The sequence below is a fragment of the Echinococcus granulosus genome, assembly GCF_000524195.1.
Source record: "Echinococcus granulosus chromosome Unknown EG_S00024, whole genome shotgun sequence".
In the NCBI taxonomy this organism is placed as follows: domain Eukaryota; kingdom Metazoa; phylum Platyhelminthes; class Cestoda; order Cyclophyllidea; family Taeniidae; genus Echinococcus; species Echinococcus granulosus.
The window spans coordinates 617,425-632,653 of NW_020170404.1; the positions used below are offsets into that span (position 1 = coordinate 617,425).

Below are 15,229 nucleotides of genomic sequence, written 5' to 3' on the forward strand. Positions count from 1 at the left end.
AAGGTAGTAGGGTGGGTAGATTGTCGGACTAAATCTAATTTTATTGACAGACTGGTAGGCTAGAATAGTGGCTATAAAATTCGAATAGGTCATCCTTTGAGTGCTTGTGAGGAAGCTTTAATTCCGGGCATATATTCCGCGTTGCATCAAGTTGGGAGAGCGAGGTAAATGCCACCCATATTTTCCGTTTCGATTAATTTGATAGGCGTTATATTCCGATTTTAAGGACAAAATTTTCCACCCTCGGCGTGGATTTTAATGATGTCCGACGTGATTTAAATATGGTGAGAGAATCGGTTGTCTAACTGTCAGTGTCAATTAATGAGGGTACTGGGTGATCGATCTACCATTGAAAGATTTGTATATCATCCAAAAATATAATTTTGTCTGCAAAAATAACAATTATGTCATGAGGGTGCGATGTGAATTAATAAGCATAACATTTCCCCATTTTGTGCTGTTTTGCTCAAACGACTACTCGTTTACTTTCTTGTATAGGTCATCCTTTCGTCACTCCTGATTGTTACTGACCTGGTCCGCCGCCACTCCCGTTTTGACTTAAGGAATGGCGCATGTATCGCTACTATTGCTCCTCCGGCTAAGTTTTCCTTTTCCTTGCAAAACCTAAATGTGCTGAGCCACGACAACTACGACACATTAAAAAAACGTAGCTTCCCGCATGATTTGTTTTCTTTCTGGGTATGATTGTCCAAGGTAGATGTCACGTTTCCGCATCGCATACCTCACGATCCACAAGAAGGATTGGTTAGGTTTCTGCGGGCAGTGCCTTGTTGAAACCTGCATGCGCACTACGTCATATTGCAATTCGAGAACACCCTACTTCCCACATTTCGAATAATTTAGAATAAAATCATGTGCTTTTTTAATTGAGACACATATTTACCAGAGATCGGGTTTAAATGCGACCTGTTTTAACGGGTGACATTGAACACCACCCCCTTTTGCACTGCTTCACATACCATCTAGCCAAAAATTTTCTTTCAGGCAACCAAACACACAAAGTAGTCTTGAATGACAATGTCACTGCTGCTATGTAGCCGTTACCTACCGTCAAGAGCAAAAAGTTGTTCATCTTCTCAAAAAAGTCATGATTATTTCACCTGTCACATTGCATGCATTGTCTGTTGTCAAGGCAGTGACATTATGGTAGCCCATTCGTTTGCACTGTAAACGAATAATTCACTGGAATGTGAAGTAAATCTACGCTATAGCGGAGCTTCATCCCTTTAATTTCTCCATCTTGTACATTTTTTCCGGGACTGCTTGATTTGCCACTGAATTCAAAACGCAGAAGTAGGACTGGCGCAACATAAAGTTGGCGTTTTTCTCAGGCTTCGCCAGGTAATATTCGAAGCTGCTTACGAATCGCAAATTCCGAGAGAAAGAAAAGAACTTTTTTTTTCATAAGAAATTCTTAAAATACCCAAAAATTGTCATAAATGCAACTGCGGTGCAATTTCTTTATCCTTAAATGTCTTAAAGCAAATTAACATTCAAAGGAAATTCGTGGTGAAATCTTTCTCGGGTTAACTACAGCTAAGAGACTTTTGAACTCCATCTTGTTTTTATTGACTGGAGTGGAAGTTTTACTTTCTTGATACTGTATAATGAGCTCATTCATACTAAATCCCCTCAATTTTGCAAGCTTTTTATGATGGACTTTTAGAAGGACGTGGTAGACAACCAGGTTGCTCACAAATAATGAATTTATTCATGGGACAAGTTTCATTGTATTTTGAAGAACCTTTAAAAATTGGCTAAAGCTTGCTTTTTTCCTTTGTCTAAGGGTGTAAAGGTCGTTTTAGACCTACCAGTAAGAGAAAATATTTGAAATAACTCAGGGAAATTCAGATGCTCTCTAAATTTCCGCGCATCTTAGTGAACTGGATTACACAACCTAGGGCAGTTCTGCCAAACGAAATTTCGGGAACCTCAAAAGTCCTTTTCTGTTTATCGAATGGAACCCGCCTTCGTGTGCATCCGAAGGGAAGTAAATCATTCCAGTTTGAGTGAAAGGAACTAGTTGAGTTAGAAATGACCTACTAGTGAGCAACCACTTACCATTATTAAAAAACTTGAATTTTATGCACGTTTCGGTTTGTCTGGGGGGTGATAATATTCTCAAAAGGGTCAGGCTTCCATGGCACAGTGAGATGAGTCGTGCCATAGACAAGGAGTCAGTCCACAGCGCTTCCGGTTAAATTGCCACTCCCTTTTCATAAGCACACGAGTGCCTAAGACTAGTCAAAAAACTGTTTTCGTTATGCACGAAAAATGGCTGTAAGTAAATTCCAACATTCATTCACATGCGCTTCAGTGTCATTGGTGCGTTCTACTTCATTGTGTGCAAAAACAAACTACTCTCCTCTTCAATTACTACCTCTAAGTGATCTATTACCTAAGACCCACCTAAAGATGTTTAGTTTTCTTCTAATTCATCAAGAGAGAACTTAATGCAACATGGAAATGTTGGCTTCAATGAGAAAAACTGAGTCAATTCTACCTGGCTGCAAATGAAAATGAAAGGCCATTTTGACGCCCGTGAGACAATAGTATTCACTTCCAAGGCAGTGTGGTAAATCCACTGCTCAACGAATCAATTGCGGTATTAAAATATGCAAATGACAAGACACAAAACCTGAATTTTCACTGACGGCAACCTTTTCCTACACATTTATGATATCTAGATTTCATACGGTTACTAAAATCTATCCCCAGGACTGACTTCTTAAGCACAAATTTAGCTATATTTGGTATAAAAGGTGGGTCTTTATTAAGATATTCAGTCCATTACAACACACCAAACTCGATTAACTTTGCAGTTGTGAAGTCATTTATAAATGCGGCCCAAAACTTGCCTTCCAGGGCAAATCATCTTACCCGTACACATGGAACACGGACCTCGTAATCCGTTCTAAGTAAGGTTTCTCCCAAGCAACCCACTTCCTTGGCATAGTTAAACTTCTATGTTTTGGGAGACAAATTTGTTTTTCGAAGGGGGTTGGCACACGGAATTGAATAAATTTGGCGGATTAGGCTCCTAAATGGAGAGGTAATCCACCCACTAAAGCAGGAGGTCGTTAGGTCTATCAGTAAGTAGCTCACCCTTGCCTCAAACACATACTAAACTATTAGGAAGAATCCCCTTTTAAGTGTAATCACGTCAAGCCATTTGTCTTTAGCCTCAGTTTCTGCAGTCATTTTTTAAGAAAAGTGGACTCTCATGCTACTTTTGGTATTCAGTAGATGCCAGTGGATAAACATTTCAAACCTAGACGAAGGAATGTCAACCTTTCATGAGAACGAAAAGTTAATGCCATTTTGACTCCCAAACAAATGAGACAAGGGGTCGGTAATTACATTAGTCTGGAGTGATTTATTAAAAAGAAATCATTTTCTATTAACAGGTTTAGCAAACAAATGAAATGTCATGAATGTTGCTTTTTTTCAAAAATATGGCTTTGAAGTTAATATTTATGATTGTTTTTTAAGAGCCTTCTCCAAATTTTGATGTTTCATTATAATGAATTGCGTTGATAGTTTGCTTAACTCCACATTTGGATTACACGGGAGCCTCAGTCTTCAGAGATTGTGCTTCGCCCGACGACATGACCTCCTCTCCGTACTTTGGACCCCCAGCCCTCCGGTACTTTAGTAAAAAAAACTACCTACGACAAAGAGACCTATGTGTTATCTTGATAGAAATACAGCAGTCTTTTGAGCTTGAGACCACGAAAATTCTTTGAAAGCTACCAGTGCACTTGATTACTCATTTACTTTGGCAGGTCAATGGAAAGTTAGTCATTTTATTTCATCTTGTTTATTAATGTATTTTTAACACAGAGTTTACATTCACTAGGAGGCTTGAGCAAGCGAAACCTAGTGCGACAAGTCTAGACAATAAATTTCATGAAGGTGATTCAATCATTTTCAGTGATTAACCAATTAAAACAGTCAACATTCTTTTAATGAGTAAATAATGGTGTTATAAGCTCCCTAATTGCACTTTTTTGGCATTAACGTATGCGCTAATTTATGTTGCATGTACGCTGGGCCACCTCACCCTGTATCACACCACTAACTGGAGTGTGAGCCACGACCCGACGGCCCTCTTGAAACGCTTATTTAATTTGTGCCACCTCGTCATGACTGCCTTTATAACTCGGCTTGTGATTGTTCCCCTCCCATATGAAATAACTGCGTTTTATGGGCTTTATTAATGTTAGCGGTATTACCGTACTGCTGCTTTCCCCTTAGAGAGGATCTTTTAGTACCCCTCTTCTTAAATGGAAGATCGTCTCTTGCGTCTACTTACTCCGATGCGATTTCTTCCATGACCCAGTCGTCAGTGGTTTTAGGTGATGAAGTTAATCAAGACGATGTCTGTGCTATCGCTTTTCCCTTGGACCGCATAACGCGCCACCCAGGAACACAAGGTGGATCGTGTTTCCTTTCTCCACTCCCAAGAGTCGTGCTCTGTGCTCATTACTTTCATTGCAATTTTACGTACTTAGTGTGCGCAATTCGCCTTCTCTTCTTCCCCCCTCCCCCTCCTTAAAGACGCCTCAACATGCAAAAATTCAGAGACTGGGTGCTTCCATAAGTCAATTAAGCAGGCACAAGGTAGTTAGCATCAATTTTGATTCAAGTTGTGATTAATGAATGTCTAAGCGAGCCCTAGGAAAATACCAGTTGCATTGTTGTGGCGTTCTGCGCAATCCAACTACTCTATCACCAAAAAGTCGTACAAAAATCCTTTTTATCTTAAAAATCGGAAGCTGCGTTCAAATATTTTTTTCGTAGTTTTTTCTTATTTTTAGTAAAAACGCAATATTTCTAAGCCACCGTATTGTTGTTTTTTGAAATAACAATGTCTCACGGTAAAATTGGAATTGGATGAGTTGTTAACGTACAGAGGAATCGCGAGGTCGTAGGCAGAGCTGGGAAGTTAGGGTCACCGAAAGCGAACATGCAGGCTGCCGCTCCGCAAAAGATGAATGCTATTTTATCTTCAGATTTATCTTTTAACTCTTTCATAGTCCTTATAATAATTTTAATGCATTTCAAGCATGATTTGGAATTTACCGGATATTAAATTATTTTCAGACCGCAGTTGTCATTCCCTAAAAATTTCTCAGTGCGACGGTGCGACCGCATCTGGCGGGACACAAAAGGAAAACGGAGAACACGGTTCCATTTATTTCTATCAAGACTGGCACAAATCAAATACACTTTGAAGATTCATCGTTTGAAAAACAGAGGCGACTTTAAAAAGATTGGAGGATTAGTCAGACGAATTGTGTGTGTGTGTGTGTGTGTGCGTGTGTGTGTGTATGGAGGGGGTGGGTGTTGGTCTACATTCGTATGTGAAAGGTGAAATGAAGCATTAGCGTTCAGCAAGAAAAGGGCGGATAGTGGCTTCAAGCACCGATGAAGTGCTCATGTGCCTTTAGCTCCTTACGCCCTCTACAAGAAAAATCGTGCAAATTTAAGGCCAATCGCAACAACACGACTTTTAGCATTCCCAGGGTTTAAACGCAGCTTACGCTATTCGAAGTTCGTGCACCAGTAGAGCGAATTTTGGGCTTAAAGAAAGTGGAAAATAAAGGGGTTAGGTGACTTTTCAGCGTCGAATTCTCTTAGCCAAGTATGGTGTGAGTTAAGTCACGTTTTTTGGATTTGTGCACATAGAAACGGAAATTTGAGAATTTTGGAGGAAATGAGGTTGGTGTTTTAATCACCCTCTTCAAAATTCTTTGCAGCGAATTTAATAATTTCAAATTGTAGATGAGCTGTGTACTCGCATAGTCAAGATATGACTCAGTGCAAGTCAGTATGTCACTTACGTCGTTGTTGTTGACCATACGTCTTCCTACTGAAAAATGAGAAAGAATTGTTTGGCATGGGATGCAATAACTTTCCATGACAAAAACATGTAAGTGATTATATTCAATCCTGTCCATTACTATGGCTGCAGTAAAGTTAGTAGACTAACACCGAAGAAAATGACAAAGAGAAGTGGAAGGTCAATGAGCAATTACCCGTAGCCCCTGGAGGGGGACCCTGCGGTTTGCCCTTCTGCGGGCGATCTAGATTTGTGCAAAGAAAAAGCATTTGTAATATTAATATATGTAATAAACAGTTATTCAAGATCAAGCATGAAATCTCGGTGCAACCAAATATCATTATTAGAATTCGCTTTGCTTTTTAAATAAGCAAGTTTTTATTAAGTTTATATTAAACAATAAACATTGGGGTTTTCCCTCACGTGGTCGGTACTGATGCCTCTGTGGCTCATCATCTTCATACTGGAAGTGTTCTACAATATACGCGAGTGGAAGCACTTGATATTGTGTATAAACTGCAACAGATTTGACAAATCAAACTGGGCTAAATTTATGCACGGTAACAGACAAAAATGTCGAACCCTTTCTAGGCGGTCTGCGTGAGGGGCGACGTGTGCGCTCTACGTGCTCATCTATAAGGCGGGAGGAATAACAGACGTCAAATTGTTGTAATAAAGTCCGAATAAAATACAACAAACCAAAGTGAGGGTGGCACTCACAGGTTTCTTCAGAGTTCTCTGAGTGTTCTGATGGTTCAGACCCTGAAGCAAGAGGAAATTTGTAATAAACAGAAGCAAACTATTTACGCATTTTACTGCGTAGATCGGTTGCTAATAGGGACATACATGACTCCGATGAAAAGTCATCAGTAATTGGCTTTCGTCCTAAAAACAGATTAACTTCAAGTAAGTACTAAACATTGCGAACGCAAGCCATTGTTTCCCTTTGCATGCAATCACTTACTTATTTTAACGTCGTCTTCATTGTTCTGTCTTGCTGGAAAAAATATAAATTTTTTTTGAACACAAAGCACCCCGTCATCTAGCGAGCAGTTAGCAAAACATTGACTTACACGGACGAGTTGTTGTTTTGCGTTCAACAACCTCTGTCAAAGTCAAACAGAAACAATATTTTTGGGTACTTACTAACCATACCATAAAAATTCGCAGTCTTTGTAAAGGCACAACGTAGCAGCATGTTAGATTATCCCAAATTCACATGCCATTGCATAATCATGCTCCAGCAAGGGCGGTGCGGGAAACGGAGGTTACGTTATTAAAGGTCCAAACCTTCAGTGCAAGTCACGGCCCTTAGATAACACGCTTTTAGGTCAAAGAATAAACCCACCTCTATAGCCTTTTGTAGAAAAATATCGTAAACTTGTTAGGGGATTTTTACGTCTAACGAATGAATTACCCTAGTCCCTCTGTGCAGTATTTGAAACTGAAACACTACTTATTATCGCACAGTAGACATGATTGCAGTTGCGAAAACTGCAAACACGTTGCTTGCAAATCCATCAGTAAAATCAAAATGCACTTAAAAGCGTAAAGAAACGCACGTTGTTTGCTACGCCGCGGTGGACCCTCGGAGTGCGCTGAAAAAAATTGAACCCAAAATGGTTGCGTTTTTTTATTTCAGCCTGTTACAGTCAGTAGGTTATTGGTAGCTAATTTCAAAGACCATTATAGCACGGAGGAAATCGTAGTTAATGTGAGACTGAAAGTGGAAGTGTCGAAATTGCCGGATGAAGGGGTACGTCAATTCACTTAAGGATTAGGAAAGCTTCGACACTCATGCGGACTGACAGTTGATTTACTTACATGGTTTTCTATTGTAATCTTTGCCTCGCGGACCTATTTAGGCAAATATCACCATTTAATAGACACTAATGCCACATTCTGTTAAGTAGTAGTGTAATTTTTATGGCAAAAACGAGCAACTCGAACTCTTGGAAATGGCTTTTCCTCCACGGGCAAGCCTCAATGACAGCGCTGCCGCTAAAAACCGTGTAATTCGATTAAACTTTGAGTCACTAATGAGTATGGAGGTGGTTCGCACTCGAGTATCATTGCAACCACCAAGTGGTAAAAACATAGGCGTTCTCAAGTGTGACAAAGTGCATGACATAGCAACAACTTCTGTTTAACATACCGATATCCAATTGGCATACACTCACAAACAGCTCTGGTGAATCAGTTATCAAGCAAGCAAAAGATTTGACTCAATTAGTAACGCAGTTATCTTACCTGATCTTCGTCGTGGTGGCACCTCAGCTGAGGGTTCACCTGCAAAAAGACGAATTAACTTAGCTGTTAATAATTGGGTTCTCCTATTACAAAACACAATTTTGCATCCAATCCCACCCACAATTTCTAACTAAGAATGTATTTACTCGGAATGCAAAGCGCCCTGCTTATCTGCAGTGTAATGAGGAGGGATATGAATCAAAAGTACTTCTCTCATCCACTTTTATTCGCTCTTTATTCTTTTGCAAAATCCGTAGTTTGTAATGAAGTACAGGTACTCACTGTTATAATCGTCTTCGTCGCCTTGCAGGTCGGAGTATTCTAAAGCAAGAGGGCACAACAAGGATTGCGGCTAATCGAACCACATATCTAATGTATAACCTATGTAAAAAAGGATTACCATGTTCCCGCCGGTTGTGTGGGGGCTCTCGTCTGTTAACGTTGCCAATGTTTTCCCTTGGGGTTCCTGCCTCTAGAGGAAGGGGAAGCAAATTCCTATGTGAAGGCTTCTCAATCGATTAATAAACCACAAAAAATTGTGTTATCGTTTTTATTCATTTGAATTAAGGAGTAAAACGTTAACTTTAATAAAAGCCTGATGAAACAATGAATTTATTAAAAGACCTAGGTTCTTAAGGAAACTGTCAAGAAAAACGTTGTAAAATCTGGCAGTTCCTTCGAAAAAACGAACATCTGGTTTTTTTGCAATGTATTATCTCCATTTCACATATCATTGCTAAAAGCGGATTACCTCAAACAGCTTTTACTAGCCTAATGATGCTATTTGGCCTTAAATTGATCGTATCAACAAATTCAACTAAGGCGGTTTCTACTCGGCGGCGTGATGAGTAAATGTCGCCACGTCTTACTCCAGACTTCTAAAGGTCATACACCAGCCAATAGAACTTTGCACTTACTTGGCTTCCTAGGTTTATTATTTTGTGGTCGGTCTAGAAACAAAAAAACTGCAGTGAATATCAATAGTTGCAAGCTACAAAACGAAGCTGTGTGAGAACAAGAAGTGGGGTATTTTGTGAACTTCTGTAAAATGTTTGTAGAATTTTTTGAGAAATTTGTGTTTAATTTACTCACATTCGTCTTCGGAATCATAGCTGTAATCTAAAAAGTTCACACCTTGGTGTAATTAGACATGCGAAAATGGCGGATATTGTCCCCTTGGTAAGTCCTCATAAGATTCACGGTATTGTTCAGGAAAGGGACAGCCATTAATAATAACCATGTGGTTAATTACCTAGACGATCGGGCTTTTGTGGCCTTGGCGCACGACTCCTTGGAGGACCACCTAAATAAGGGCATAACTTTGTTTTACTTCAGAAGCACTTGCAAAACACTAACTCAGCAGAAACTTTAGTCTGTAGAGCATACTCTGTCTTCTTGGTTTCTCCAGAGGTTTTGGCACGGCTCTTCTTGCAGGAGGAGGAGGAGCAGCTAAAAGGGTTCAAGTGTAGGAATCTTGAATGAATTAAAGGAATCGGACCTAAACCCAACATTTCTATCATACAAAGAAACAGGGTTTAAGAGGTATGTTAACATGGAAACAGCTTCAAACGCACCTCCATCCTCCGAGACAGACTCATCATCTAAATTAATAAAGTGTTTATCAATTTCACTGCTCGAGTTTTTACCATTCCTCCAGTTACTGGGAGTTAAGTTTGATTTTATCTTTTTGTGTATGAATAGAATTGTAAAAAAAGCACTTTTATAAAGCTTATGGAATTAACCTCGTCGCATAAGTCAAATGGGTCGAGGTTAAAATTCCTTGCTCTTAGAGGAAGACCTTTCTTGCAAATGAAAGGGGGTTGCACAGGGGAGATTACTGGTAGGTAAGTGTCCATAAGAAGTGTTAGTAACGAGACTATTGCCTTGAAAAAGACTTGTGAGGGGTGAGTATTTGTCACCGTAATATTTATGTTTATGTTATTGACAACTTGCCATCCCAACGATGATCACAGTATTCTGCGCCTAAAAGTGGATCATACTGTGATGATATGCGGTTTACCTCCTGCTTTAGCAGTCGCTCGCGTGGTCGAGGTAGCAAGCTTATTTAGCATAGGCGGATTTGGAAGAGAGGGATGGCGAAACTTACGACGCCACATTCGTGGCCGTCCCGCTAAGTACTCGTAGTCATCTGAAGGCAAACACGTTCCTTATGATCTTACGGTATGTGGTGATCGTGGACCATTTTTTGAGTCCTTTTATTCTCAGGCTTAGAGAATGAGACACTAACTCCTCACTGATTCCTACGTGTAGAATTCACGTGATTGAAATGTAACTGGTTGGCCTTTTAGCTGAATACTTTTAAGAATTATTAAGTCATTCATAGTAAATGTTATTACTTCCAATTTAATTTAACTTAATGAGATTAGCTGTTAATTGTCCCCTGCTTCTTCCACTTTCCACTCCAACGGTAGCCAACACTGTAACGTGAAAAGTCGGAGGATGGGAATGTAACGTTCACTCATACTGTCTCGGCATAGCTGGATACTTTTAGAGGGAAGTATGACTCATTTGTTTAAAGATTTTGGCTTAATTTGAGCAAAGGATCACAGCTTTTCGATAGTTAATTTCAAATGCTCAACTCACTGTTTCGTTCCTGCTTGGGCCATCTTGGCTGCTTCCATTGGCCAACTGTAGAAACGAAAAGAGAAAAAAGGCGTCTGCAGTGACTTCACCTTTATCACTACTTGCTGCTTCGAGGGCCAAAAAATGCTCGTACGTTGAGTGCTACGCGAATGAATGAGCAGTCAGGATGGGTTAGAGGGCTCTGACGGCAATGCTCCAACAAATTTCATCTGACCTATCCATCAGTTTTGCATTTTCTGTAAGGTTAGATGTTTTTGGTATTTTCGCATTGGTTATGGAACAAAAAGCTCCTTTTATCAGTGGAAGTTGAGGGAGAGAGAACCTGCCCTTCCGCATATTTCGTCGTTTTTGGTGATTCAGCCGAACGCCAGATGTTATATACTTATTTTATAGAAGATTTTAAATGTCAAGGTTGGTGGAGTTAAGGGTTGTAACATTACAATGAGGTGTTTAAGGGCTTGCCTGGATTCATTCTACAATTCCGGCATAGGTAGGGCTTGGCTTGAAAAAGAATGTTATTGCAAGATAGCATAAACTGTGAAACAAAACGAGATTAAACATTAGTAAAAGCCAATTTTTTACGGTAAATTTAAATGGAAAAAGTGGTTTTAAGGTGAGGTATGGAGAGCCAAAAGTGCTTTGGCGTCCATTTACGGCATACCTGAGTCCATTTTGCAGTCGTCACAGATATATGAACTTTCTAGAGAAACAAAGAGTAACCTTAGAGTAAAAACTTTATTCATTTTTTGCATTTGAAGCGTTTTCTTGGCCAGTAAGCTCGATAAATTAGAAATTTTTAAGATGGTATCTACCATTTTCACTACCCTCTTCCGAGGAGGCCTCTGAATTGTTGAGCACCTTGTCGAAGTAGGTATCACCTAAAGTCAAAATACAAACAATTTACTTTGGGCAAAATTTGAAATTCACATGGAGTTTTAAAGTGGTATGTGAGTGTAGAAGTCTCGACTGGCGCAGTTACAAGGCATTGTGGGGTAGTCTGGCATACCAATAAGTGATAGGAAATCAAGAAGTGCCAGGTGAGGCACACGAGAGATGGAAAAGTGATATCGGCTTACGTGCAGGTCGGTTGTACCTCGGCGGTGGTTGACGCCTTTGAAGGAGTGTATGGCTTCTTACATGATAGACTAGAAAGATTGACAACGACAGTGTAAACACGCGGCAATTGGTCTATGTGTAGACAGCTTAAACAAATGAGTGGAATGACAACTTCATTCAAGATGAAGCAAAGGGAGTGAGCTTGGCTTCATGACTTAGGTAGATTCCTCGCAGCCCTTCTGATTTGAGAGTTCCGGGTCTATGGCCTCTTTTTTCCATCCGTCAATATGAATTATAGTAGGATAAAACGTAGAACCGCTGTAAAAATATAAAAAGTCGCACTCACTTCCAGAATCGGTGTCCGAACCTTGACCTTGATGATGTAAAAATAGAATTAGTATACTATAAGCAAAAAAGTTCGTAACTGATTAATTGTAATTTGCTAACCCGCTTGAGGACGACGCCTGTTTTGACTGGGCTTAGTATCCCTCTTTTCTCCTGGGAAGGAGAGGAAGAACTCGTTTAGCTTTGGGTAAATGAAAGGCAATTAAGGAGGAAATCAAGCGATTTTTCAGATATAATTACCTCCCTGCTGTTGAAGGGCTGGACCTTCCTTTCTTCTTGGTGCTAAATGACAAATTTATCACAAGGAAATACATAGACAGTCAAATTTGCCTCTGATACTGCTAAAATTTGCATCAATTTTTGATGGAGCCTTTTACTCAAGCCTACTTGGCTGGGTAGTCAGTATAAATACACTTTACTGATGGCTGAATTTCCCGTTGTACTAATCGAAAATCTAGTCTCGCTTCTTTAAACACAACAGTAGCGCGAGACATTTAGAGAAAACTGAGCGAAAGGAGAGGTGAGCAGAGGCAAAATTTTCGCCGTAGTTAGGGAAAGCATGGCAAGACAAAAAATCAGGCTAAAGAACGCTCCTCTGGTCGCAGTCGCCACCTTACAATAGTTCACTGGTGAGGATAAATAAAAAGATGAACAGAAACAGAAACACTCGGTTGGCGTTCACTTCTGTCGGTAATGGGATCGGCTTGTAATTCGGCTGTCAACTGTGAAACGGGCGCCAGGCAGTATCTCTTGAAGAATTGAGGTAATGCAAAGGGGTAGTAAGTTAGAGTTTGTCTCTTTAAGGAGGTTATTAAAGAAAATGTGCTCTATGGGTGAAAGTTAGCGGTGAACTTTGATTTACTCTGCGCCAAATAATTTCCACCCTTCAAAGATGGCAAATAAGGGTGTCGGCTATTGCCAGTAAATAGTAGTAACAGAGCAAAAGAAAAAAAATAAGAGCAAAGATGTGAAAAACTGAAAAGTAAACGGCTATTATGAGAATAGGTAATTAACAGGCACGGCATCGGCCTGTCAGAAAATAAGTAATGATAGGATCAGGCTTGAAGGGGGTGAAAGGACTTTAAAAACCTGAAAACGTTGAAAACCTATAATTTGAGGGAACAAAATAGATTTGTTGAAAAAAAGGAATTGTTTTGCCTAAAACTATGCCTGAGAGTTAGGCTTTCATATACGCAGAGCGCTTTTTGACTGCACTGAGATGCCGAATCACTCACTCCCAGTTGGTTCATTGCATCATCCACATGGTTTTCAATCACACTGCCATGTCAACCTGATTGCAAGAGAGGCAATTTTCACAGGGTGCATCAACAGTCGCCTCTGGGAGGAGTGAGCAGAAATGACCAACTTCTGGTTACCATAAAGCACGATCACCTTCGACGGAAGGTTTGCTTTGAGAGTTAGAGTGGAGGTTGAGAATAATCACAGAGACATTGGATCGGATTACAGGTGTTAGTCATCGCAGACAAAACGTTTATGGGGGTTAGAAGGGTGTGCTGAGTAGATTTTATTATTTTTGTAGAAAAAAATTATTTTTTTTTTTACTGTAGCTGACGTGCCTGAGGTTGTGATAGCAATGGCATTATAAATATGATTGGAAAAACAAGGAGCAGTGACACGACTGTAGACTTTTGTGATAGCTCTGACTACTAGAGGAGGGTGGATTTGCCACTAGGGGCTTATCTAGGAGCGATAGTAGTTCTGCCCAGCAAGACGACTGCACTTTGGCTGAATAGCTGAGGAGAGCGCATGCAGGTTATTATGTGACCTCCCACACTTACAGGAGTCGCCACCCGAGAGGTCGTATCTTTCGTATTGGTAATCTGAATTGGGCAAAATGGAACTACTTCAGTAGACGCCTCAATCTATCTCACGACAAAAAAATAAGCCATAGAAATAGCCAACTGTGTGCAAAAGTCACCTCTGGTGAAATGGGGTGGGGAAGGGAGGAGTGGCGGTAGGAGCACAGTCACCTAGTCTACACTAAGTGGATTGCATCGAATGACCACGGCGTCAGGAGGAGGTGACAGTTGAATGGCACATGCCTCACAAGGACCCAACGCACCCTCAGTGTACGTGCGATCTCTCAGTTTAAAATCGTTATTATTGCAAAAGGCAATAAACAATTCACTGGAACCAAATCTAAATCACTTACAAATTCATTGAGGCCCAATTTTTAGCCTCGGCACGTGTTCCGTTTTTTTTGGCATATTTTTAAACGCCTTTGGCTTTTGGTGGAGCAGCCTCACTTCAAACCCACATGAGTGATTGCCTTTGAGTCTTCTTTACTCTTATTAGGGTGGAATGAATACCAACGCCTTTTTGGTTGTGGAGGCAAGATTTTTTTCAACGGTGTGAAATTATCCGAGATTAGCAGTCCAACTAACGTAATGGAAGGAGGCTAATTTGCAATTTTTGTCTTGTTTACGGCTAATATTATAATTACAGCATCTTTTTGGTTTTTTTCTCTTCAAGAGGAATGTCAAGCCACATCGCCAGTTATGGTTCAATGTTACTTAACCATGAGAATTACTCGAGTACTTTCATGCCGCCTTGACGGTTTGTTATTCCCAGCAATGCTTCCGATACTCAGGCTTTAATCAAGCTCTACAGATGGCAATAGATTTCACTTGTAAGATGCAGCAGTATACGGTGTCACTAACCACAACCGTATCGCAAACAAGTGTTTAAGTGTGGAGTCACTATTTACATAGGTTTGACAATTTATAACTCATTTAAAGTAAAGCACCTAATATAAAAAGGACGGTTGCTTTCAGAACCTGTGCACAATACCAGGTACTTTCGATCAGTGTGCTCGCCTACAAACAGTTCTTTTAACCATCACCCATCTCAAAAGCATTCCATGTGCATGATGTCCATAATAGACAGCGCAGCCTTATATAGTTTTGATTAGGAAAAGCCTTAAGGAATGAATGTGGTGCTGGGAGAAGGAATTATCAAAGAGTAGACGGAAATCAAATCACCATGGCATCAACTCACCACCTATTCGCTTTGACATAACCGGAGCTTGAGCTGGCATCTTGCCTCCACAGAGTTGTTTGCGTGAATGGGATGTGTATGCGAGATTGT

The 15,229-nt window shown here is 40.2% G+C and overlaps 1 protein-coding gene across 1 annotated transcript; it reads right to left on the reverse strand. All coding sequences in view use genetic code 11, as the record gives it.

Annotated features, from left to right (window-relative positions):
* Window positions 1-5,441: 5,441 nt before the first annotated feature.
* EGR_04093 (hypothetical protein) lies at window positions 5,442-15,179 on the reverse strand (the record flags this gene model as incomplete). Its single annotated transcript, XM_024493342.1, has 28 exons — window positions 5,442-5,477; window positions 5,568-5,606; window positions 5,868-5,893; window positions 6,063-6,110; window positions 6,290-6,382; window positions 6,449-6,499; window positions 6,587-6,628; window positions 6,713-6,751; window positions 6,831-6,863; window positions 6,940-6,972; window positions 7,429-7,464; window positions 8,117-8,155; window positions 8,399-8,437; window positions 8,517-8,588; window positions 9,034-9,066; window positions 9,369-9,419; window positions 9,503-9,565; window positions 9,691-9,717; window positions 10,224-10,265; window positions 10,721-10,765; window positions 11,382-11,420; window positions 11,533-11,598; window positions 11,797-11,865; window positions 12,123-12,149; window positions 12,224-12,274; window positions 12,362-12,403; window positions 13,921-13,962; window positions 15,140-15,179. The coding sequence occupies 28 exons, from the start codon at window positions 15,177-15,179 to the stop codon at window positions 5,442-5,444; spliced, it is 1,263 nt and encodes a 420-aa protein (XP_024352256.1).
* Between the last annotated feature and the right edge of the window lie 50 nt (window positions 15,180-15,229).